This window comes from Etheostoma cragini, chromosome 8 (genome assembly GCF_013103735.1).
Source record: "Etheostoma cragini isolate CJK2018 chromosome 8, CSU_Ecrag_1.0, whole genome shotgun sequence".
NCBI lineage: Eukaryota > Metazoa > Chordata > Actinopteri > Perciformes > Percidae > Etheostoma > Etheostoma cragini.
Genome location: NC_048414.1, coordinates 8,108,787 through 8,135,740, shown reverse-complemented (window position 1 = coordinate 8,135,740; position 26,954 = coordinate 8,108,787). Strand labels below are relative to the sequence as shown.

The 26,954-nt window shown below is 38.9% G+C and overlaps 1 protein-coding gene across 3 annotated transcripts in view; it reads right to left on the bottom strand.

The window, feature by feature from the left end:
- Positions 1–26,954, bottom strand: part of shank3a (SH3 and multiple ankyrin repeat domains 3a) — a 167,323-nt gene that overhangs the window by 136,078 nt on the left and 4,291 nt on the right. For all 3 annotated transcript variants that reach the window (XM_034879872.1, XM_034879873.1, XM_034879870.1), the window contains exon 2: positions 3,921–4,352. In XM_034879872.1, coding sequence (XP_034735763.1) covers positions 3,921–4,226 — 306 coding nt within the window. In that variant the 5' untranslated portion in view covers positions 4,227–4,352. The remainder of the gene's footprint in view (positions 1–3,920; positions 4,353–26,954) is intronic.

The window sequence follows — 26,954 nt, the reverse complement described above, 5'->3', positions numbered from 1 at the left end:
TCTCAAACACACTCTTCCTCTAAATTAAGGAGGGTCTACTTGTGTGGTGGAAGAAAAGAGTCTGCAAAAACTTTAAAGAATAGCAGTTGGCTCATTGTTATTGTGTAACCCTGCTGCTTCTGTGGTGTTTCTCAATAAAATTTGTACCAAAAAGAAGTTATGTTTTAATTTAAGTTTTTGTTTCTCTTGCTTGCAGGCTCTATGGCACTCTCACTCTCTGTAAGACTAGTTGTGTATTTCAAAGCAGAAGGTCACCTAAACATTAATATAGGGAATTTCTGTATAGGGAATTTGTCGCAATACACAGAGGATTGTATCCAGATTGTTTGCCAGCTAGAGAGAGGAGGGCTTAGTTAGAATCAAGACCAGTGTCCTGAATGAAACATGAAGCATCCATGAGTATATCAGCAAAATGTTTCTTGAAAGAAACTGCTTTAATAATATCTCAAACCAGCAGCAGTAAGGGAGAACGCTGACAATGAAGGTAGAGGAGGTGCCTTGGAAAGCCAATCCCCTATACAGGAACATAGATGGAATTTTACCAGTGGCTAAAAACGGTAGGACTACCCACACTAGACACAAACTTTGAGAGTGTTCAGCACACAGTATAGGAGGATAAGACGCAATCACAACATATGCTGAATGGCCCAACCAAGTATGTAAGAAATGTGGACAGGAAAATATGCACCTACTAACTTGTATGTAAGTAAGTAATGTATGGAACAGCTGCAGGGAAGTGATGACATTATGTGCAACAATGACCAATTTTAAGAGACTATTTAAAATGACTATTTTGAATGGATACAACAGGAACAGGACTCAAGGTGATTGTATTGCCTACTGACTGTATGTTTCCTGGGCTTATATATTATGTTTAGTTTGGAAGGGTTATTTTTTTGGTTTGATCTAGACAGATGGAAAAGGAAAAAACGTGTATGTGCATGTACTGTATGTATACTACATGTGTGTCTATGCGTATGCATGTGTATATGTGCGTGTAGGTAGATGTACTGAACATGTATATGTGTATGTATCCGTATATAAATAAGTAGAGCATCAAATTGTTTTGAATTGAACTAAAGTAGAAAAGTAGAAACCTTTTTTTGACTTCTTCTTACTCCTTTTTGAACATGCAAATTCCTTATTTGAATAATTTTCAATACTTAATGAAGATTGTGCTGGGATGTACATGTTCTTATTTACCTTTTAGTTTTTGTAATTTCATTTTTTAACATTAACGTTCGAAATAAATTAAAGTGAAAGGTGGACACTCCAAGCCATCCATTGTGGTTTCTCTCAATAAGGGACCCCAAACAGGCTGGCTGAGTACCCAGTACCCAGACTCGAAGAGGGTACATACCGGTCTGGATGGGAAAAAGGAGGTATGTTTCCATTTCCACTATAAGCTTTTTGTCCAGTTTGTAGACTAATCATCATTACACTGTTAAACTTTTGACAGCAAGTTACCTTCTGTGAATAAATTAAAAGAGAGAATCCACTAAAAGAGGCGAGAAAAGAAGCAAATGGAGAATGAGGATGGATGCAGGTAGAGAGTAGTGGGGCAGACCACTCATTTCAGTTTCCCCCTCTCCTGTGTTGAGAGATGAATGACATCCATTATCGGACAACTCTCTTTTTTTGCACAAATCATAGAAATAGAGTTTTGGTGGAGTTGAGTATCTAGACTGACAAATGATACCCATGATCCAAAAACTCTCCCACACAAGGCCTCGCTCCTCCCTTCAAGTTTTGCTAGGTGTGATCTGTGCATGGTCCTTCACTTCTCCTGATCCAGGTTTGAAACACAGCAGGAGGTGTGTAATCCAACTTCAGGCAGACTATTCTAGTGTAATCTCCTGCTTACTCAGAGTACACACAAGTCACTTTTGACTGCTTCATAAAAGATTCAAACAGAATCTGTCAGAATCTGGCCATCTGTCATCTGCTTCCATGTTTGCCTGTCAGACTTCCAGACTATCTCTCTGTTTGTCTTTTTGTCTATCACTATGTCACGATGCATGTGCTCTTGCCTGCTTGTTAGTATATTGGACTAAAGGTGACTTCTTGAAAGTGAAAATTGTTGCGTTACATAAGCAGGTTAAGGGAAGTCCCTTGGCAATGGGATTAGGACTGAAGGCCATGTGTGCATGTTTGTTTTTTAGTGTGCATGCATGTAAAAGTATGTTTAGGTGGGCTTGCTTGTGCATGCATACTGAACAGTACATAATTATGTGTGTATATACAGTATATGTATAAGCATAATTAAATGTGTGTGTGTGCGTGTGTGCGTGTGTGCGTGCGTGTTAAACTAAAAAACTATTTTGCAAACAGACAGCAATTCTGCAGAATTGTCTGTTTTCTTTTCAACTGCTCTCCTTTTATTTCCTGTCTTTATTCTTAATGGGTCATTTCTGCCATAAAGCCAACAACAATTAGGTAATCAACAATAACAAACACAAAAAGAGCCTCATGCCTTTGTCATCAATGTCTGAAAAAATCCTCGAAAGGATACTCAAACTAAGCCACCTACAGAAAACTAACTTGGTACCTGAGCAGGAGTATGCAGTGACTGCCTGCAAAGGAGGAGTTATTAGAGAAATGTTGACACAGAGGCACATTACATGTATTAATAAAAGGCTTAATGCTGTGTTGTTACATAGAAAATGTCACATAGTATCTCTCTAATAGTGTGATATTATGTATGCTACTGTGAGAGAGAGAATGGCGATATATAATGGCAGCATACAGGGGCTTAGAGATGTGTTGAATTGAAAATACTTTCATTCTACAGCCAATGGAGGGTAAAATGTTTCTTCCTCTCTACGCTATGTCCAATTTCAGGCAATCACTTTTTGTTCAAGATCATTTAAACTTGATTTATAAGGGACATTTTAATGGGAATATTGACCTAACTTTACAATAATATATACAATAAAATGAAGAACTTTCTTTAAAACAGCTAACATAAGTAGAATTAAAAAACTTAATTAACAATGGTTGATGTTGTAGTGCCCAAATGATCACTGAAACATGGCAGAATGGCTGTTGCTGTATACATCTAAATTGCAACAGCAGAGCTTGAAAGATAATTGAAATTAGGTTATTTGGGATCTAGACATTTGCACTATTCCATACCACCTTATGCAGCAAACAAATACAGGCACAAACACTCTTCAGTATGGTCACAAACAGTGATTTTGAAAGGGAAGAGAAAAAATGCATACTGTAAGTTAAAATGGGAAAATAAAAAGAAGAAAGGATCATTGTCGGCGTTTTTTCCATGGCTGCAATACTACACAGACATAGGCTACTGTACATCTCCAGGAAAAACTCCTGCGTGAAGATGTTATTAGGAATGTAGGATTGGATCACTCATTCTGTCTGGGCACGAAGTAACAATATAGAGAAACAGAGGTTTAGGTAAAGTTTTACGGTTCAGGTTTAACTATCTTGATTCTCTACTTTGTGTCTTCCTGTGGATTAACAATGCCTCTTTAGCCTTTTTATCCCTGATGCCTTTTCTTTCCCTCTCCTCTCCCTCTCTTGTCCCTCCCTCTCCCGTTCTTCCCCTAAGTGGCCAGTTGTCAAAGTCAGCTGAAGCCCAGTTAATGAAGAGGTAGATTTATTAGCAAACATCAGTAGAATAGGCAGGAAGGAGTGAAACACCCAGAAGCCAGCAAGCAAATACAGCCAATAAGTGTGCACACCAAAAAAAGAAAAAAAGACAGATGGGATGAAGAAAAAATGGTAAAGACAGAAAGGTAAAAAGACAAAACTGAAGATGTTTAAAAGAAATAAAGCAAAATCCAAAAGGCAGAAAAAGGAGAGGTAGAAAGCCCCCATTCAGAGAGGAAGGGGGAGAGGCAGCTTTCCTCTCTTTTATCTTCTCTCCAGCAGTGGATACAGAAACAAGCTCTTACCGTCTGTTGTAGGTCTGGGATTCCAATGCGGATGACCACGGTGTTGCCTGTCGGCTCCTCCATTGGTGCTCTTGCACTGTGGCTCCGCTCTGCACCGGGACGGAAAGCTGGAACACCGACAGGAATGGGAATGCCGCTGTCCTCTTCCCGGGAGCTGCCGCTGTCAGTGCTGGCCCCCTGGCTGCCGTTTGGTGTGTGTGTGTAAGGGTGTGTGAGTGTGTGTGAGTGTGTGTGCTGCTGCTGCTGCTGGTCCTGCCGTGGAGGGCTGGGTGGCTCATGTTTGCCGGCTGCCGGACGCAGAGGCATGCTCCGTGTTAGGGGCTCGGTCTATGTCTCTCTCTCTCTCCAGACACACACACACGGGCACACACACACACAGATGTCTCTCGCTCACACTACACGCACACACCTTTTGCAGCGTGCATCACTCGCCTGGGAAAGAAAAAGAGGGAGGGAGGGAGAGAGAGGCAAGGAAGAAGGACGGCAGAAAAGGAATGGGCAAAGAGGAGGGGGCATTAGGAGATTGCAGAAAGATAAAGGGTAAAAAACACAGAAAGAAAATAAGTACTAGGGGACTTGCATAGATGCATACATAAAGCAAGATAATTTAATGGTGTAACATGATTCAACTTATAAAGCAATCAGTAAAAAAGGAGGCACATTTAGTTTGTAAATAGAATAAAAACAGAAGACCAAAGCAGTATAGAGGGGAGGATTTCTCAAAATTTGCATACAAACATTTGGTTAATTTACCTGTAAGTGTGTTTGAAAAGTGTCTAATAGCAGCATTAGTAATGTGACGGCTGGTACAAAAAGATAACATTTTACAGTGATCATAGTGTGACATTGTTGCTCTCACACACTGTTGCTCTAGCTGTAGTGGACTGACACTGTGGCGACATCAGGACGGCCCAGAGGGATTGTTTGGTCAGATCAATGATGGGCAAGATTTGGCCTTCATGATTAACTTTATCTATCTGTGGGGGTGGTCTCAGATCAAATGGTTCCCATGTTGACACAGTGACAGACAGAGCAAGCTCCCATAAAAGAGAATGAAGTTTTAGTGGGAGTTCTTCTTGCTCAGGGTCACTCTCAAAAGGGGTGCCGTTTTCATTTATTGTTTCATCATGCAGGCTGTGTGATGTCATTAGACTGCTGTGATTAAGTGCTAAACAAATGATGTAGATCTGACCTTGATTTGGATTTGTGTGCCGTAAAAGAGCCACCCCAAAGCAGTGTCATAGTCTGTGACTTACATGTTTTATGAAGAAGAGGAGATTGGTTCACGACCTCGGTGTGTTGTGTAAGAGAAATACTTAAGGTCTTGAGTATTACGAGTTTCTAAGCCCACCATTTGAATAAATGCACTTGTCATGCAAGGAAAATGTCCCATGAAACATTTGTGGCAGGTCTGTAAATTATTAATTGTGATCTTAAGTCAGTGCTATGCTCCATTGTGTTGTCAGTGCCATCGTTGTTCTGCTGACCCGACAACCCCAAGACAGCATTTTCTTACGGGGTGGAATTTAAAGCAAGTACAGTAGGGACAATACAAGTGATTTAAGCTCTAAAGCTGCTGTTATACACGATGACCTGGGCACTGGGAACTGACCCACACTTTCAGATATACAGTATGTGGACACACATATGCACAAAGACACACACAAGGGACTCCCATAAGATTGTAGGCTGCAGGAATATTTATACACATTAGACGCAGTACACATGCATATTTGTATTGTGTAAACTTCAAAAGGTAAATGTACTGAAGTGGCAAGTTAATGAAGAGAGACAAAACCCCCTTATTATATCAGAAAATCATCAGATTCCTGCAGAGTGCTTCTCAGAGAAAAGAGTTATGTCATGTATGGTCGCTACCAGTAGCGACATTACATTAATAATTTGTTTTTTTTTTGCTAATGCAAGAAAATTACTACAAGAACATGTGGACGTACAGTTTCAATCAATTCATAGTCACATACTTACTTTTTATTGTTGTATTTACCCAGCTGAAGCTGAGTTGTATCTATTCTCCTGAACTACAGAAGCTTGCATGCAAGTGCTCTGCCACTGCTGTACACTCTACAGTATGTAATCCCATTAGCATTGGAGAAAGAGCATGGCAGGTAGCCCTAATACATTAGAGGATTTAGCAGATCACTCTGCCTGTATGCGACTTCGGCCTGCCAAGTCTTTAGGGCAAAGGAAATTGATAACTTGTAACCAGACATTGTAGTGTGGCTCAATATTCACTTTTTATAAAGCAATTTTGTGCCCTTACAATATGGGTCTCTGTGTACTATAAAACTGACCCAATGGATTACCAACATCTCCCAAAGAATTGCAACACATGTTGTTACTAGTTTCAAACAACATATAAAGGTATTTCTAATTTTGAGCTGTATATTTGTCAATATCATCAAGCAGAATGAAACACTATTTTTCCAAAATTACTGATATCTTAGTACATGAACTGCTAAAATAAAAAATTAAAAAAATCACCAATTAAAAGGATAAGTTCTGGGAATATGGCAAGGGGACCTAAAACGGCTCGCCAATCCCTAAATGATTCCCTTGGATAGCAGGAGCAGAGACAGGGAAGGATTTCATCCTACTTGCATCATTCAAGGATAAACTGTGTGGGCAACAGCACTTGATCTGCATAAGGGGAACATGTTATCTGGATGAACAAATGGCCAAAGAAAATGGGGAACCTTTTTATGTAACTTGATTAAACATCTTTCAATCTTAACTTTCACCAGGTTTACAAAAGTCTATTCTACAATCTATTCTGGCAGCTCTGGTGCAGGCTTTTTATTCTACAACTACAGCTGAAACGCTTGAGTAACTAAAGAATTAGTGGGAGAGAAAATACAGTAAGTCTTCTTAAATTTTGATCAGTGATTAATTGGTTCAGTCATTATGAAGCAATAGTTTTGTTGCAGCCCTACTTACAATGTTATCTTTAGCTGTGTACCGAATAAGTAATCTCTATAGACACCCACTTTCATATATGTTTAATTCTATACTCTATTACTGAAAAAAGTGTTTGATTAAATGAACAGTACTTGGCACTGGTACAACTGCTTAATTAAATAGTTGGACCCTGAATCTGGCCTCAAAACAATTAATTTGCATACCAAGGGGTGGATACTAATTCAATATTATTATATTTCACTATGGTGACATCCTGCTCCTCTAATAATGTGTATAGTATAGTATGATGATATCTTATACCTGTTTAGAGACTTGGCTGGCAACAGAACTAACTGTTGCCAGCCAAAACATCTGGGAGCTATGAGTACCTATAGGTTAACACTGCAGTCAAGATCTGTCTCACTTAAATTGCTTGGGAACATTAAGAGAGTGGACTAGAATTATAAGGAGGCTAGCTCCCAAGCCTCAGCTAACAGCTACTGCCTTTTTTCTCTGTTGCTCAGATCTCTTTCACCCCATCCCCTCTCAGCCCATCTCTTGCGCTCCAGCCCAGTGAAAACAAAGTGAATAATTCATGACCATACAGAGCAGTGTGTGCATGGATACAGTGCAATGTATGCATGTATCTGAAACATCCACTAGGCTGTAGAAGTCCTCGCCGTAGAGCTGTCCATTTGAGCATTCACAAATACTCCCAAAATCCACAGCCAGCCCTCAGCCAGCCCTACCTGCTCCCTGCTAAGACGTCCACACTGGAGAAAAAAAGGAGGCTGGGGCAGAGGGAGGAAGAAAGATAAAGGTAAGCAGTTGGCTGAGGTAGCATGAAGCAGAGCGGGACAGAGAGGATGTGGCTATGACAGTTAGTGGGCCAAGAAAAAGGTAGAGACAGGGAGCGTGGAAGAAAAAGGGAGGGTGGTAGAGTGACGACAGAAAAGAAAGGTGGGAGAGCCAGCAAGAGGCTGGGAGAGAGGTTGGGAAAGCATTACATACAGTCAGCTTTGACAAACCAGCCACATAGCCCGTGTCCTGGAGTAAATGTGATAACTGTTCACAGACCCCATCAGAGTCTGCTTCACGCTCCTATACACCTGGTAAAGCAAATGTCATGCCACTCACAAACTGATGTTACGCAGGGCCACATTTGCTCACACACACACACACACACACACACACACACACACACACACACACACACACACACACACACACACACACACACGTTATCTCTCTGCCCCTAAAACATTTCCTCTCTCATAGCAAATTTGAATGAAGGTAATTCATTGGTAAGGCTGAGAAGCATCAAACAAAAAGGGAGAATCTGGTTTTAGCTGTCTGCTATTGTCTTCCACCGTACCTGTATGTTCGAAGGGTATTTCAGGCTGCCGGGCATAATTGAATGATTTGTTTTTCAATAGAGCTGCTTTCAGATAAGACTAGAGATCAATTTTCACTTTAAATAAAGATAAATATGATGAATAGAATTATTTCAAACGTCCATTCCATTCTAGAGTTAAGTTAGAGTGAGAAATGTGATATTTCTGGGTGAGAATTAGATATTGAGATTGATAGAATTTAATTGTTATGTATTGATTTTTAGCTTTTGTTTTTCTCCTCTCTCTCTCTATCTTGCACTCTCTTTTCCTCTCTCTAGCAGGACTTGTGTGCCATCTTTGCATCAAAAGTTGAAAGCAACATGTCTTTTCAAAAGTTGTACAAGGAACCGGGCTGGGTGCATAAACTGTAAAAATAGTGAACATAAGAATAATAATTATAATACATTTTATTTATACAGCCCTTTTTAAAATACTACTTCAAACTGGATGCGTTGGGGAACAGGGAGCCAGTTGATAGTCTGGAGGACAGGGGGGATGTGGTTCCGGGTGTGGGTGAGGAGACAGGCAACAGAGTTTTGAATGTACTGAAGTTTATATAAAGGCTTTTGCAGATAAACCATAGAGAATGTTGTGAAAGAAGTCAATTCTGGAAGTGATAAAAGTGTTTATCAGAGTTTTGGCAGCAGGGAAGATGAGTGATAGGAGGAAACAGGCAATGTTTTTGTGGTGAAAGAAGGCAGTTCTGGTGGTTTGGTTGATGTGATGTTCAAAAGTGAGATTGCTGTCAAAAGTGGTTCCAAGGTTACGGATGTGATGGGATGGAGACAGGGTGGAGTTGTTGATGGAAAGACTGAAGTTGATGGTGTATTTTGTAAAAAATTGGGGGCCAATGATGATCATATTAGATTTATTGTGAGGCAGTTGGTCAGAGTGAAGGAGGAAACTGTGGTGATGGATTTAGTGGAAACGTAGATCCTGAGATCATTGGCGTAGCAGTGGAAGTGGAGACCAATGTTTGTGTAAGGTATTTTCATGAGGCAGAATGTAGAGGATACACAATAGAGGACCAAGAACCCCCAACCCAGGTTATATGAGCTGAGGTGGGTTTTAATTTGAGCAGCAACAACACATTCCAGGATTTCTTTTATAGAGGAGAGTGCAGATGGGTCTGAAGATGTTCATGTCAGGGTTGAAACCAGGTTTTTGAGGATGGCTGGGACAGCTGCAAGTTTGAGTGGTGTGGGGACTGATCCGGAACAGAGTGAGGAATTAATGATAATGAAGGTGAGTGGCATGACGGATGGTAAACAGGTCTTGATAAGAGCTGATGGGATGGGATCGAGGCGGCAGGTGGAGCTGTCCATCCGAGTGGTGAACACCATGTTAACTGGTGCAATTTTATCACATCACTAGTTAAACCAGTGGATGAGCATGTTAACTAGTATTCATTTATGTTAAACATGTACGAGGGGAAAGTCAGATAGTGTGTCGGAAATATATACTAGTGCGAGAAAAAAAAGCCCTACATGTTGAACAAATGTCTCACTTGTAGTGCCTACTAGGTTATTAGTGCTGAGTGAGGCTCAATTAGTTAAAGGAAAGAACCAATATGTAAGAAAAAATATTTTAAAATGTTCTGTGTAAGTCTTTATATGTCCAGGTCAGAGCTGAACTAGTAGGAAAAAATTTCTTCCACTAGCTAGTAAGGAAAACTTCAGTGTCACTAGTTCACTAGTAACTTTTTTTGGACCTTACTAGTTAACTTGTAAGTTTAAATGGGCCTTCATAAGTAAAAAAGTGGCTTTTTTGGATGTTACTAGTGCATGCCACACGTCCAAATACTTAAATCAGTGGAAAACAAATTCATAACTGACAGCATTGCAGCGTGAAAAGAGGATATTTCCTTATATTTGAACTGAAAATAAAATTTAGCATTGGTCAAGGTTGGATATCTTTTCAGTCGGGTCCGGTCGCTTTAAAGTGCAATACATGAACAATATACAACTGTAAATATGTAATGTGTAAGTTCGTCTGTGTATGCGTTAGACTAGAGAGATGCACTACAATCTAAAATAAAAGTGTCAACAAACACACACACACACACACACACACACACACAATCTCTCTCTCTCTCTCTCTCTCTCTCTCTCCCTCTCTCTCTCTCTGTGACACACACTCACATTCACAGCCAGCTCACACGGATTAGCCACACAGTGTAAACAAAACACTGCCTAACCCATTCAAACCCCCGGGCCACATGCAGAGGCCCCATATGGAAAATTAGCCATGCGCTAAAAGCTTTTGGAATCAATACTCTACAGTAGCTGCACCACATCCCAAAGCCACTATCTCTATCCAGTTCACATGGGCTGACACAGCTAGAAGATTTGTCCCTAATTTTTCTCTCTCTCTCTCACACACACACACACACACACACACACACACACACACACACACACACAGCTGACATACATGAAAGGTACAGTGCCTGTCCAAGGTTGACAGAAGGGTAATCATAATGTTGCATGTAGGAGTTATAATATCAATACTTGTTTTGATTTGGTTGGCAGGGTGGAAGTCCTGCTTAGCAAGTTCATTATGGCTTTTTAATCCGTCACCCCCACAGACAGGACAGGAAATGTTACAGACTGACAGAGAGAAACATTTTAATGTAATGGGGCACCTACTGCATCTCTTTTTTGGCTAAGAGTACATTTGAGGACATGGCGATTTCCACTGTACTTACTCTGTCAGAAAAGATTTTGTACTGAGTCTCAGCAATGCATCCCTTGAGCTGATGGGACGTTTTGAACACTGGTTTGTACACTATTTTACAGACAATATCATACAGACATGCAAACCGTTCTACTAATATTCAAAATCAGACGTTTTTGTAAGAAACAAACAACTGACATTGGGGTGAACATTGAACATAATCATTGAAGTAAACAATGTTGCCCTTGCCATTTTTTATGCATGGTATCCATCAAGGAACGCAGGTTTGTTAAGTTGTGTGTAAGGTGTATGTCTAAAGTGTATCTGCAGGGATGCAGAGGAAAACCAAAAAACACTTTCTAAGGCACACAATTGTGTGTACCAAAATCCATTTTCACGTAGTATCCTCACAGATTTTCTTCTCCCGTCTTTGCTGTTATTGCTTCCTCTTGTTCTCACGCTATCTTTCTTTCACTATCTGTCTGTATGCTTATCAATTCTCTCTCTATGAGCACAGAAAGTTGTGGATGTACAGTTTCTGTTGATCTCTGTGTTTCCAGGGTTGCTGCTGAAGTGACTCTTTGATGCAGCCTGCCTATACTGTAAATAATCAATGGAGCTCCCAAGAGAGAACTTTCATAAAGCCTGCCAGCCAATTAAGACCTGTTTCATACCATGGTCTGCATTATCTTTTCACACACCACCACACCTCTTAAAAGGCAGGCTGGGGATGCTGGGGAGGTCAAGGATGTCACAGTGCTGCTCACTTACTATCAAATATATGCCACACTGGGGAATCAGGGTTTGCTTCTTTTAGCTTACAATACCCCTAATGCAGTTTTGATCACAGACTGTATTTAAATATGGACGTCTCTACTTCCTCCCACTATTTAAAAGTGAAGCCAAAATATCTCGGAGATAGGCTTTGCCATCTTTTTCATTTTGGAGCCTGAGGCAGTAGAAGTCAGGCGGTGGAGCCTTGGTCCATACACCTGCACGACCAATCGCTAATCAATCACACAGCTGACAATAACAACATTTTACCCTGTTTCTATAGCATCCAGTAACTTAATTGATTAATTATAATTAATTGTAATATAGAATATATATAATTGGAACCAGACTTAAAGATGCTATAGGTAGGATTGCGAAGAACCAAGACATAGCCATACAATTTAAATGCCAACAACTCAGTCGCTCCCCCCTTTCTACTATATCCCAAAACGGTCTCCTAAGCCCCTCCCTGACACACGGGAGAATAAATGTGTTTGCATGAGCAGTGATTGACACACAGTTAGACACCCCACTGGCCCTGTTGGGTGCATCTGAACAGAGAGCTGTGGATTATTGCAAATCGCACTACAGGCTGTATAGGCTGTGCCAGAAGAGCCAGATTGTTTTTAAATTACCTGCTTCATGTTGTTCTACTCGAATATAGGCTCAGTTTCAGCAAATATGACAGAAAGCTAGTTGTATAAGTCTTACCTACTGCACCTTTAACAGAAAAAATAAACACTTGCAACAAACACCAGCATGCTAAGAACTGCCTAAGCAATCAGAGACAAATTCAAAATAGCTAAGAAGCTCTGTTTTCTCATCAAAAGTGAAATACATTTTGGTCACAAATTAATTAATACTATAATGTACATACTGTAGACGCAATTTCAATTTTCACAGAAAAATTGCAAGATGTACTGTAAGATAAAAAGGAATACCAAAGTTGTTTTAATCTGAAAGTTTATAAAGTTAATGCAGTTAAGAACTAACTCAAAACCAGTACATTTCATCAACGCACTGTATACACCCTGTCACAGAATTAAACTACTGATTCAACAGCCGGGCTGTGGAGTGTGATATAAAATGATATATTTGAATTAAAATAGCCACAGGTCACCTCAGAAACCTCATCTGCAATTTCCCAAGCCTGATAATAATGAAATAGTGAAAAGTGAAGTGAGTGATGTCTATTGTGTAAAAGATCAAATTATGGCCTAAATTACATAACTAGCTTAATCACTCAATGCTCAATGAGAGCATGTAAAGTCCAGTATCTGTGACACTGTTCACCATATTCCTGCTGATGCGGCAGAAATTATAATAGTTGGAAGTTAATGGATGTGTGTTTTGCAACTTAAATTAGCCTCACAACAATGTGGAGCTATGGTCTGCCATCCTCCCTTCATACAGTAATAAATATTTCACGTTTTCTTCTCCATTGCCCTTAAACCTCACAGAATTCTATCTTTGTTTGTGCTTGTATACACCCTTATCCATGCAAAACTGAGGTTATATAATTGGGGTTATGTAATGGGAAATTAACACTGAGAGCGATGAGTCTTTCTAATTTATTAGTATATGTACGGAAAGAAAGATTAAGAAAGAGACTGACGGTAAACCACTATTCATTAGCACATAAAGAGCAACCAATTAGATCCCTCTCATCCAAGAATATAAACCATTACTAAGCCATTTATTCCTGAGCTTTCATGACTATTGATCTGCATCTATCATCTGTTAGAGAAACATAATGTATCTGGGTCAAAATCCAGTCCAGTGTCAATTTGACCTCTCAGATCAGAGCTCTGATCTGGAGCATCATGCAAAGAAACAGCCCCCCGCCCCAAAAAAATCTATGGGGTGTGTACATTTGCGGGCATTTGTGGGTGTGTGCGTTCATGACTATGTGTAATAACACTAAAGCAGGGAAAAGGCATTCAGGTTATTGAAAAATCTACAAATGCTGGATAGCCTTTACATAATGACTATTTACCCCAACATGAACAGTTTGTGTAGCCTAGGCAGTGAAAAAGGATTGAATGACTAATAAATACAGAGAACAGCAACACCCCAATTTTGCAAAAAACTAAAACCTTTCTTATAAAAAATACGTTTGAAGGTGCTCTAAGCGATGTGACAGAACTTCTTGTTGACATTCAAAGTATTTTCAAACAATACGAGGCTAGCTCGCCCCTCCCTCCTCCTCATCCCATCCCCTCTCCCTCCCTCCCGTGCTTCCGCACACTAACACCCCCAACCCCAACCCCCACCCCTTGATCCTTCTCGTCGATTATTGGTTGGAAGACTGATCGTTATGTTTGGTGGTGCAGGTTGGCACAGTTTGTTCTTGTTGGTGTTTGTGGAGCCTGGACTAGCTACAGAGACCGTGTTTTTTTTACAGTGATTTCTGGGAACAGGCAGATCACGGATAGTGAGGAGATGTTTGCTGTATGTGACAACAAATGTTGAAGACTACAAACTGCGTGACATTGTTTAGAGCACCTTTAAGAAGAATAGTTTGCCAGTTAGTAGTGTTGCTAATTTATGATACAATTTGAAAGGAAAAGGAAATTAAACAGATGAAAAATTCTAAATTTAAATGAAATTGTGGATGAAATGAATGCCAGGGGACATGTGGCTCTGCACTGAAACCTGGTTGAACTGAAATAGGTTATGCAACCATTCTTCCTTATGTCAATATATATTATTTCACTCTTTTTAAATAATTTCTACTGTTCACAGACGTGATGTCAGCTGACCCAATTTCAGTTGTAAAAATCAAACATTTTTTTTTAAATTATTGATGATAACAACAGGCAGCAACTTGATCAATAATCAATAATTTTCCATTAGATACTGGGATTTTATCTTCCAACTCGACTGGCCCAGACAGTAGCAGACTGGATCTAGTTCGATGCGAAAAGTTGTGATATTCAAATATCAGGCCAACAATCAGGATGGGTGTTGAGAACTTATGTTAACTCACAGATGACAACGTGCCCTTGAGTAAAATGAGTTAACCAACGACCGGTCCAGCCCGGCTGCCTAATGGGTAACAGATAACCCTCAGTGTGCTGAAGTAGTTTTAAGTCTCTGCAGATGCATTATTCATACATTAGGCTAGTCCTTGAAGCAGCCCCTCTTTCACTGATCCTCTTGCTCGTCTTTACTGATACAGATAAAGGTTGGTACAAAACACAGTGATTCAGCTCCAACCCATCCCTATTCCCATCACTGTGAGTAATGGGAAGAGAAGGAAAAAGGGTAGATCAGAACAGCAACACATTACTAAACGACAGTTTCTAACCAGATAAGGCTGTTTTAAGTAAAATGCATTAAGCCTGATCTACACGTACGCAGGTTATTTTTTTACTTAGCTTTTTAAAGTGAGTGAAAGTGAGAAACAAAAAGATAAGATGAGATAATAAATAAATAAAAAAACTATCATACTGAACAAGTGACTTGACACAACCTTACAGCCTCATGTTGATTAATCCAGGTTTGACTTCAACCCTGCTGCCTGATGTACGAACAGCATTTAGGTCTTGATGTAGGCCTAAGTGTTGTGCAGTCTGTTGCTTTTTTGTGTGCTGCATCTCTCTGAAAGTGGTGAATGCCTTCCCACAAGATGCACAACTAGAGTGATTAATTTGATCAACTTCACATTCATAACCTAGCATGCCTGAAACCCTGCGGTTTATAGTGCTTCCATCCCTTGCCTGATGTAACTCTATTAATTTGCATGCAAATAGATGCCAGTGAAATCAAGAGGAGGTAAAATATTGAATCACAAAAACTAGGAGGAAGTGAATTACAGTAAGCAATGCCGTGTTGATTGGTGTATGACAAATGAAATAGTATTATGCAAACAAGATGTGGCCTTTATGTGCTCAAAATTTTAAGGAATCATAAAATTAAATGACAAAACAATGCTGTACAGATGGTATAAAGACAAACATTTGAAAGTGACAGGCCTTTAGGGCATCCTGAGTTGGTTCATGGATAGAGCCTCCATCTCCCTCTAATTGTGAGGCCCTGTGTGTTAATGACATACCAGTATATTTTATATGCCTGCTTGCTGCTGTTATGCAGGAGATAACACAAAAAGAGAGACATCTAAATATCTTTTTTCAATAATTTTGTGCACCCTGTTTAGCAGAATAATAATATTAAAGAACCTGTCTTAATAGCCTGTGGTATGGTATTGTGGTTTTATCAGTTCTTGGCAAAATCAGACCGCTTTGTTCTTCCTATTAAGAGGATCTGGGCACGTGATTACCCAGGCCTGAGTATCCATCTCGACTGGCATGAGGTATGGTCTAACAATCCAGAAGTATCACGCAATCCAGACCATCAGCAGCAATTTCATTCATAGGACATATCTCACCCCTGTGAAAATAAATCACATGAAAACAATTAAAAGCCCTTTATGCTATCTGCCCACTAAAAGCTCAAGGTATCTTCACATGAACTGGGATTGCTCTACTGTTGGTCAGTTCTGGAACATTATTGCATCCAAAATATCTGCCCTGATTAATGATACTGTACCTGTTACTGTCAATGTTTTGATTTTGAATGATCTGTCAGCCATCCAGCTCTCTAAAACTAAAAAAGGTGCTGTGTTTGCTGGACTTACAGCGGCCAAGAGAATGATTGCAACCCGTTGGAAACCACCCTATGACTTGTCGTTGTTTGTACTGGGTCCCTTTCCTTTTTGGATGTTATATACATGGAGCACTTCATGGGTTGCATAACTTGAATCTTTGAAATCCATGCTATAGATTTGTGCTACAGCCTTCCTGCTTCTATCTGTGCGTGTGTTTGGTCCCTTTTGTCTTCTGCCAATCTCACTGTCAAGGCCTCTTGTTTAATTGTTTGTGTGTGTATGTGTGTCTGTCTCTGTGTGTCTTGTTTGTTTTTGTGTTTTTGTTGTGTCTCCCTGCTTCCCGTATGTCCTCTCTTTGTGTTGGTGTGAAACATTTGATAGCCAGGAAGGATTTTGGAAAAGGTGCACTGTGCCTCCTTTTGGAGTGTAGTGTATTTTTTTCTTATATTGTCATATAGACTAATGTTTTGTGCTTTTGCTTATCAGTTTGTTTGAAATTACTAAAACATTTGATTGCAAAAAACAGCCTTAAAAGTCCTGATAGGATCCTCCCTAATTCCTAAGCGACAGTATTTACAAACATGAAATATCCATTAAATAACTTTTTTCAAGTTAATTCATTTTATGTGTGCATTGCACCCAAAACAACCTGCTGTCCAAATATAAGAAAACATATTTTAAAAGGAGGAGTAATGTTTGATCCATTCTTTATTACAAGTTGATGAACAACGTATTCACATATTTCAGTAATAATATTAAGTATATTAGGTATTCCTGAATATTTGGCTTGCAAAAGACACTGTCATAACACTGTAAAATAAATGTAAAACACATTTTTGGATGTATTTTTAGATATCACTTCATCTTCATGATGGACACTTGACATTTTGTAGACCAGACAATTCTTTTTTAGAAGCCTGAAAATCAATAGATTTTTCCATAATGAAAAAAAGATAGATTATGTTATGTTACTGTGCTGCCTAAGCTCTAGTCGAAACACCACAGTTTACAGTATGTAGTCCTAAATGCATGTTGACAAATGCCAACACACAGAAATGGAACAATATTATAGTTCTCTCAAAACTCAAAGACAGCATTACCGCTTTGCTTATTTATAACATGTCTCACTGTCTAACAGTTAAGAAATCAATAAGGTGACACTTGATGATCACTCTCTCCAAGAACATTGCCTGAAAGCAAAACAAAGCGATCAGGTGATCAGATTTTGGTGATTATATGTAGAAGAACTCTGGCCTATAGACCGGCTTCGTATTAGGTGAGCATGCCACTACTATGTCACACACCGACAAGCACACATATGCAGTCATAAACATGTATCCACCTGCATTGTCTTGCATGGCTTACTGTAAAACTTTCCCAGTGCTGTAATTTTTCACTAAAAGGTGAAAGTCAAAAAAAAATCTGTGGTCCTCTTTTCCATCGCAACACGACTCCCCCTCCCCACAGCTCTCTTTTATTTTGCTCATCCCCTCCCCACACACAAAATGTGTCTGTTGTCGATGTTTCGTGACTGTCTGCCAAGTGCAGTAATTACAGTACGGCAGTAGGAGCTGAGCAATAGAGAGAGAAGCAGCATATCAAACATGACTGCACAGGGCAACGGGTTTAAAAACTCATTCTCAGAACTACAGGCTGCTGTATGCCATAGAGCACCAGACTTACAACTATTGCAGTCTTCAACTCGCTTATGTGTTTACTTAGAGTTTATAAATCTTACATGGCCATTAAAATGATTTTTTTTTTTCAACGTATCCTATATTGTTTGAAATGAGTCAGAGGTGTAGTCTCTGACCAGGCCACTTTAATTAGATGACCACCGTGAGACACCTAGTGATTCCAGACTCCTTCATGCCCATTTTGTCTAAAAATGCTGAGATCTTGCACACACACACACACACACACACACACACAGACACACACACACACACCAGACTTGTTGATGTATTGACTATTACACTGCAATGACAGTACTGGCAGTTGGCCCAGAGGAGTGGATAGTTTATGATGTTGGGGATAATAGACGCAGTTAAAAATAACTTTGTTATCAAATGCACCTCAGAGACGATGGTGACGTAGGCAAAGAGGGAATACTCTGACAAGAGACAAAAGAGAGCACACGCTACTCACAGGGTGGGCTGGTGTGAGAGTTGCTAAAATTACAGTGGAAACAGAGCTGACAATAAAGACGTAGAAGGGGGGGGATCCTGTTGTGGTTTGGTGTTTATGTCCTGTGTTATTGTGTAGTCAGTTTTCCTGTATATGTTTCTTAGCCTGGTTCTGTCTTGTGATTTTTTGTAAGGTTTTTTGGTCTGGTCTTGAATATGTTCTGTTTCCTGTTTTATTTTTAAGTCTGTTCTCTGACTCGTCTTGTTTTTATTTCTACTTCCTGTGTTTTCCCGCCTCCGTGATTACCTAATGTTTTTCACCTGTTTCCCAGCCCTCTTGTCACCTGCCTCTTGTTTCCTCGTTGCCTTCTGTATTTGGTCTTTCTGCTTTCTTTGTCCTGTGTCAGATCCTAGTTTCTGTTTGGTGTGTTTGTTTGCTGTTTGCTGTTGGTCTGTTCCTGTTCCTGTTCTTGTTCCTGCATTTTTCCCTGAGGTCGTTGTTCTCCCCTGCTGGTTGGACTCCCTTTGTTAATAAATAATCTCTGCGAACTCTCTCCTGCCTTCCTGGCTCGTCTCTGCATTTGGGTTCTCAATTCCATTACACATAACATTTATAGTACAAAGTGCTCGCTGACATCGTGTCTTTGGCCAAAATGAAAATTATTGATACCCGATGATTGAGGTATAAGGTATATGATGCAGCCAGGTGTATACACTACAACTAATCTTGATGTCCAAACTAGATGTATTTTGAATTAAAATAATAACTGTTCTCTGAATGAGAGCACTTCATCAATGTTTTTGTTTTATTAAAGAATATTTTTTTGGCATTTTTATGCATTTATTTGTTTTGAAGGAGGAAGTTATTTTAGAATTAAAGCAAGTAGTGCTGGACTACATGCACATGCTAATAATTTTAACAGTTTAAACTAGAAATCAAGGTAAAGGAGGATGGGACCTGTGGTAGCTAAAAGTGGAGCAATATAAAAAAATATGAAGAATAGGTAAAGACTATCGTGTGTTACTCATATTCCCAGTCTTTGTCATCTGACATTTCCTATAATATGCCCTGGAACTAAAAAACACACACAAAAACCTGAGATAAGCTGGAGAGAAGGAAGAGATGAAGTGTTCATTTCACTGAAGCTACAATAATGACCTAGTACCTCCACTTCTAGGTCCACAGGGATCTGTGTGCTTTTGAGAGGGTGTTTTATATACACATTTGCGTGTGTGCACCTGTGAACATGTGGTTCTTCCGCCTAATGGCCAGCAGAAAACAAATGATTACCCTCTTTCTCAGGGCAGTGCATTAAGAGCTGTTGCGTTCAATGCCTTTTCCTGCTTCACAAAGCACATCCACCACTTGGCAGAGGAAAAAAACTATGGAAAATTAGGATTGCAGACGAAAAATGAATGTTTAATGCAAGAAAAAGCAAAGCAAAGCTCACTGCACCTTCATACCATAGCAGCTTGGATGAGGGCTCGCTCTGTAGTTGGCCCTGCCACTGAACATCTTCAGGGGAGATATAATGAGGACAGTAGTGTGTGTGTGTGTGTGTGTGTGTGTGTGTGTGTGTGTGTGTGTGTGTGTGTGTGTGTGTGTGTGTGTGTGTGTGTGTGTGTGTGTGTGTGTGTGTGTGTTTATGTGTGGTGTATGTGTGGTGTATGTTTGGTGTGCATGCATGTGTGTGTGCATATTGGTAGTCTGGGGCTTTATATTCATGTACTTAAGTACGTAAGTGCGCAAGTAAAGTTTTTTTTTATAGCACATTTAAACACAGCTCGCACTGACCAAAGTGCTGTACATTTCAATTAAATTAAATAAATAAACTTAAAGATCAGTGATTTAAACTACAACGACATCAAGAGAAAAACACTTAATTACAGAAAAAACTTGTGAGCTGAATTCCAATGGGTTAAGTCTGCGCATTCATCATGCAGACCTCAAATATCACAGAAAACGTGGAGATACTGGGAATGCCTGATACTGCTATGTTTGACAAACAGTTCCTTGCTACATCCCGCATACATACACAAGGTGATTACTACAGAGTTCACTCTATATGTATATATCAACCTAAATCGAGAAATAGGAAATGTCTACAGTGCAGTAGAATTTAGGTTGTAAGTGCAGGCTATAACATCACTATCCAGTCCTATGATGACAAAAGTCTAGTTGTTTTTGATGCCACACCAGTAGCTGATTATCATATTTGAGCGTGTTTATGCAGAATTGGCAAAAACAGGCATATATCACATGTACACATACATTTACATTCTACACTCAAATTCACATGTGCATGTAAACCCACCCATGGTAACAAGTAATTAATAGAAATAGTTCTGTGAAGCATCTCCTCTCATCTGGAGGTGTCAATACCCTGGGCCAATGGTATTTACTGTACATGTTGCTCTCTTAAACTTGAGGGGACATTTGTTGTTTGGAAATATTTTTTGTGTGAGGTACACAACCCATAAATTAAACAACTTATTTTAGCTGTATTGTAACTTAATGGTCAACCCCTTTACAATAACTCACAAATGAGATTATGATCAAGCTCAGAGACTCTTTTCACTCTAAGTTATCAGTCCCACAACTGCTCAGCTGAATGCAGCAGGAGCAGGAAATGTTCTACCTGTCAAGAACCGTTTCTTTGCAAGACTTGCTTGAAATCAACATATGACTTTATCTTCTACAATGCTAACTCATTTGCATTCAGGGAACAGTCCCAGATTGAAGTGGCAGATTTTGTATAAAAATGTTCTTTAGTGGAATCACTTTTAAGCCCACAAAGGCTTAGGGGGAGAAATAGACAGCGCGAGAGGAGGATCAGTGATGACAAACAGGAAAGAGAAAGAAACAGAAATAAAATCAATAAAATGTCCCCAAAACTAGCAATGTTTTTGATTTTTTTTTTTTTTAAATACATAACTTAATGATGTGTTTCCCTTGGGCAAATAACATTAATGAATTTAGGGCTGGTCAGACAGTACAAACAGAGAATGGACAGATATTCTTTCATGGCTTCCTTGTTATTCAGTAAAAGTCATTCCAGTAATTGCATTACATAATATTCAAGTCATTTCAGATTGTTTAGGTATAATAGTTTCAGATCAGTTCAGTGCTATGTAGGGCTGTGATAAAAACTAATGCATTTTGTAAATGGTATGCTGGTTTAATCCTCAAAGCCCCTTTTGGGACAACACAGACCCCGACTGACACTCATATACACAGACTAAATGTTGAGGCGGTTTCTTAATCTTGTAAACATCCTTTCACTGATCTCTCATTAATTCAGCCCAGAGGATGACAGGAAGAGAGAAAGAGAGAGAGAGCGAAGCATCCATTTGAATTTGAGTCAATTAACCACCAGTCTAAAGGTAGAACTTTCCTCTTTTTTACCAATATGCTAATGCAATTTATGCTAATCTCTTCTCTCAAAGACTCCTGTTGGAACAAATTACAGGGCAAGGACCTTATATCTGCATTTTATAATTGTTATTAAAATACTGTGTGTGTCCATGTGTTTGTGACCTCTTTGTGTAAGTAAGTAAACAGATTCACAGATGTACCTGAATGAGAAAACCTGTAGGACCTCAAGCCAGCCTTCGATAAAAAGGAAAATCATTAAAGGGATAGCTCATCATTTTTGACATATCTCCCTGACTGGCAGTAATATCCTTGCAAAGACAATAACTGAGGCAGTCATGTTGGACGACCAGCTAGGTCACAATAACTTCACAGTGTAGTGGGTGCAGAGGCATAATGAAACAACCGTTACTGGCTGTGAATAATACAAAACTAAAAGTTTAAATAATATTTGCCACTTTTGGCACTTTTGCATTATATTGCTTCTTGTATTTAAATCCAGTTTAAAGGCATCTAGGTTTGATATTGGACTCATGGGGTTGCATCTGCAGGCCGGTCTGGCAGAGAGAACACTCAAATCAGAGCCGACACTGAGACAGATGGTGATTTTACACCAGCATGGGAAAAGAAATGGCTCTTTAACATCAAACCTCAGCACATTACTTTGAAACCAGCTGGCCAGACACAAAAAGGAATCGTGAGCCTGGGGAAGCATCCAGACTCGTAAGCAGAGGTCTAGGAGAAAAGGCAAACCCCGTAAGAGGGAAAGCAGCCATTCCATACTACTTTCAAAGATGTCTGCATAATTATGATTTCATTTGCATGTTTTGGAATATAATGACTAGGACAAACATAAAAGGCAAGCAGACCGAAGAAGAGAGAGAAGAAGAGAGAGAGAAGTGTGCACACAAACATTTAAACCCTAGTTTTAAATGTGTGCTGATAAATATATATACCTATATATAAATATATGTATATAATTCTCAACCAAGACCGACTCGCAGATTGGATTGATGTCAACGACTGACTAGACTCTCTCGCTGTTTCACTTTCTGCCTGGCTGTCTGAACGCTGGTGGAAAATTCCGGTTAAGTTGAAAAAGTTTAGAGGAATTGTGATTTCATACTTTTTTTGAACGCATTAATTAATGTCAACAATTGGGAGTACTTGAGAGCATATTAGGACTTTAGAAACATAGACAACATAATTATAATGTGAAGAATAATTAACTGACCAATATTAATTACTGTAATTTTTGAAAGTCATTCTGTTACCACTGACCATGACATAACTGTGGTTAAGCCTTAATTTGATTACTTCTACACAACTGCGTTAGCAACGTTTTTAACAATATTGTTAACCACATTTTTTAAATACTCGATTAAGAGTTGAGTGAAAGTAAGTTACATAGTTATTGTGTGTACATTCTAATTTCCTATGACAGTGCAATGCACTTTAAGGTAAGTGGGGTTGCCTCAGGTAAAGCATTTCCTCAACAAGCATATATTCCAATTTACATCTGATCGCCATAAAGCCAACACTGAATACTCTGGAACGTCATGGCTGTCAACTACTGATGAAAGGTCACAGATACAGTATGTCTAGGTAGGAAACTTGACTAAAAAGGATTGTGTCGGTCAAGACACAAACTTCCCTTTGAAATACAAATGAATCAGATTTAAATTAACACTTCTTGGCAAGCAGTATGATCCAAATCACCCCGAAAGACATTCAATAGCAAGATGTCGCTATGTTGCTATATTATTGCCATCATGGATGTCTATCATATTATCGTAGGACTGCACAGTTAATTGAATTTTAATCACAATTTTGACTTCCCACTATCAAATTTGCGATATTGAGCAATGTTTTAAATGAGTTAAGAGCGTTTATTCCGTTCATAGAAAGCTCAGTTTCTTCTGTAAAGATCCATTGATCTAGATTTTCTTCCGTAAAGCCGTGCCTGTGTTTGGATCTTTCCTCTTACTCTCCCCGCAGCCCCGCCCCCTTTCAGTTAAATAACGGGCATACAACATACGACTTCAACATAAGAGGAATGTAGCACAATAAAATAACAATAAATAAAATAATAAAAATAGTTTTGGTTAAAATCAACAAATAATTGTGATTATTATTTTGGCCATAATTGTGCAGCCTTATATGAACGTCTGTTGATATAAACTTTTAAATTCAAAGTGACAAAGAGCAACTTGTATTGAGAAATGCACAGCACTTGCTTGTCATTGCCTCATTAATGCAACAGTGTCTGTCAATACATTTCTACTGAGAATACTACTGGTGTGTGTGGCAATCATGTTTTACTGAAGGTGTTGGAACATTAGGATAGCGTGGGACAAATAAAATGTTTGAATGTGTGGTGAGGTGAGTTTGAGTAAAGATTGCAAAGTGATAACGACAAAGATCCTGTGATGTGTCCCTGATCTTGTTTTTAAATCAGTCTCTAGGTAATATTCTTTGGAGTATTTTCTATACTATAGGATTAGACATCACTGGGACCATGCCAATGCTTCCAGAGTATACTTGGGAAGACAATGTTGCTCTAGTCTTTCAGTTCAGTCCTTTATCTAGTATCTAGTACTGTAGCCGCCACCGGCTGTCGACCGGTTGGACAGCCTGAAAGAAATCAAAACATTAAAGCAGCAGTTGTAATGGTTGTATTATATGTAAGTATGCACAATAAGCATAATAAAGTAGTACTCTTAAGCTTTCTGACATAAATCTTCACAGGACCTCTCAATTATGGAATAAAATCTGGCTCATGAATTATAAAATAATAAACAACTAAAATCAACACAATATAAATATTGCATTAAGAATCCTGTCAAATGTTACAAACATATCTATGGTGTCTCTATTGAAAGATACACCACTGTATAGATTAATTGCACAATATACGTGTGAGCAAAAGCAAAAGAGATTATTAGAAAATGCTCAGAAGTTTTTAATCCTTTATTTACTTAGTCCCACCTTGAGCACATTTCTCGTAAAATGTAAAAAAGATAACATCATAACATCTCTTATCCTCCAACTCACTATGACTTCCTATCTACAGTAGCCTACCAACTGAAAAATAGATAAGCACCATGAAACAGACTTGGGTAAAAACGAAAACAAAGTTGTCATACATATTTAACAGGGACATGATAACAATGTCTTATATGAGAATCACTGCCATTTTTGCGCTAGCCATTTGAAGAGTTTAACCAAAGTTCATCATCATCATTCTCTTTTAAACCCTTCTTTCTGTGCCATTTCCCACTGCAGGTGGGAAGAACCTGACGTGCATGCAAAATTTAAATAACATAAGCAGGGATACAGGGATGGAAATGTACTTTTTGTTCACCTGCCACTATGGCTGGTGGATTCGGGAATGTACCAGCCACTCCACTTTTTAACCAGCCACTTTCTGGATTTAACCAGCAAGTGTGTAGCTGCATGTGGAAAATAATACAACAATATATACAATACTCAAGCATGTGTATTTCATATGGTAAAGTCTTATGGAAAATACTTACATTCTCTTTCTCTCTCATGCACACACATACAGTGTTTCCGCTAGGCTTTATAGTGTTTCTCTCACAGGGTTTTTGGATCAGAAATAAATAGGTTTTACTACTGTGGGTCCATTCAGCTTTGCAGATATCACACATTGCTAATAAACAATTCCTGATACCTTTTTCAATGTGCATCTCAGATCACATTTTTACTGATTATGACAGCTACTACTGTCATTGCTAAACATTGGGCCAAAATTTGAACAGTAATGTTGCCTTCAGCAGGCTTATTTGCTAGCTAACCCCTGCTAAGGAATGATCCAGCACATAGACGGTAACTTAGAACAATGTTACGTGAAAATGGTGATTTAACGTCACCGCTCTTTTGAAACACAGTTTAGCAACAAAACAAAATGTGTGTTATATGTTGTTCAAAGCTAAGGTAGCTGTCAAATTTTACGGGACCAGCATGAGCAGACAGCTCTGAAGAGTCGTGTAATTAGGACTTCATAACAATTTAGCAATAGCTGACCGTTGCTAATAAATAGCAGAAACACTGATATGCTGCTTTTATTTACCCGCCAACTAGGGCTGGGACGATTCGTTGATATAGTCGACATCATCAATTATGTAAATGTGTCGACACAAAGAATTCCTCGCAACAACACGTTGACAAAAAGGTTATAACACGGTCTTCTAAAGTGTGGGAGTATTTTACTCTCAATGCCAACAACAACATGGTGGTCTGTAGACTTTGTAAAATGATCCCTAGTCAGGATAACAGGAGCAAAACACCCCCCAGTCTCCCCCATCTGTCGCACTGTCTTCAATAATTTTGCAACCAGGCCAGATTGTTTCAGATATCTCATTAGTCCTTTATGTTAGTTATAACGTCCCACGGATTAATAAATTGTTGGGTTAAAATCAGGCTTGTTTTTTATTTTTAAGTTTTTTTTTGTGTATTCCTCCTTAAAGTGACTTGAAAGATTAATTTATTTTATTGTTAAATTTATTTAAACTGATCTGAGTCCATAGGTTCCCGAAATTGCACTTTTTTACTGTAAGATTAAAGGGAAAAAAGCTTGGAAAAATACAAGGGCTTATTTATTATTTTCCCTACTACTGTTTAAAAAAGCAAATACAGGCTTCTTTTTGCCCTTCCTCTGTCTACTTTGATTTTTTATTTTATTTTCCTCATGAAAGTGATTTTATTATTTGCTGGATTGATAGCAACCTACATCTGGCTTCAGGTTGTACTACAAATTCATTTTACTTGAACAGTACAGTGTTGAACAATTTTAATAAATAGAGATTTGAGCCTCATTGGAATTTGTTTTGTGTAATTGTTAGTTTAATTTTTTTGTGAAATTGTTAACGATTGATCATTGGAAAATAATCGCTAATTGGAAAAAATAATAGTTAGATTATTCGAAAAATTATTGCTAGATTAATCATTAAAAAATAATTGTTCGGGACAGCCCTACCGCCAACGTAGCTGGTAGGAAGAGCAAATTCACCTGACACTGCACCAAACACCCGCATTTGGTGGGTGCATATTTCCATCTGTGCATACATGTTGTGGTTTGGGGTTTTTGTTGGGTTTGTTTTCCCGTTTCTGCCTCCTTGTGAATGTCTCAGTGTTTTCCCAGGT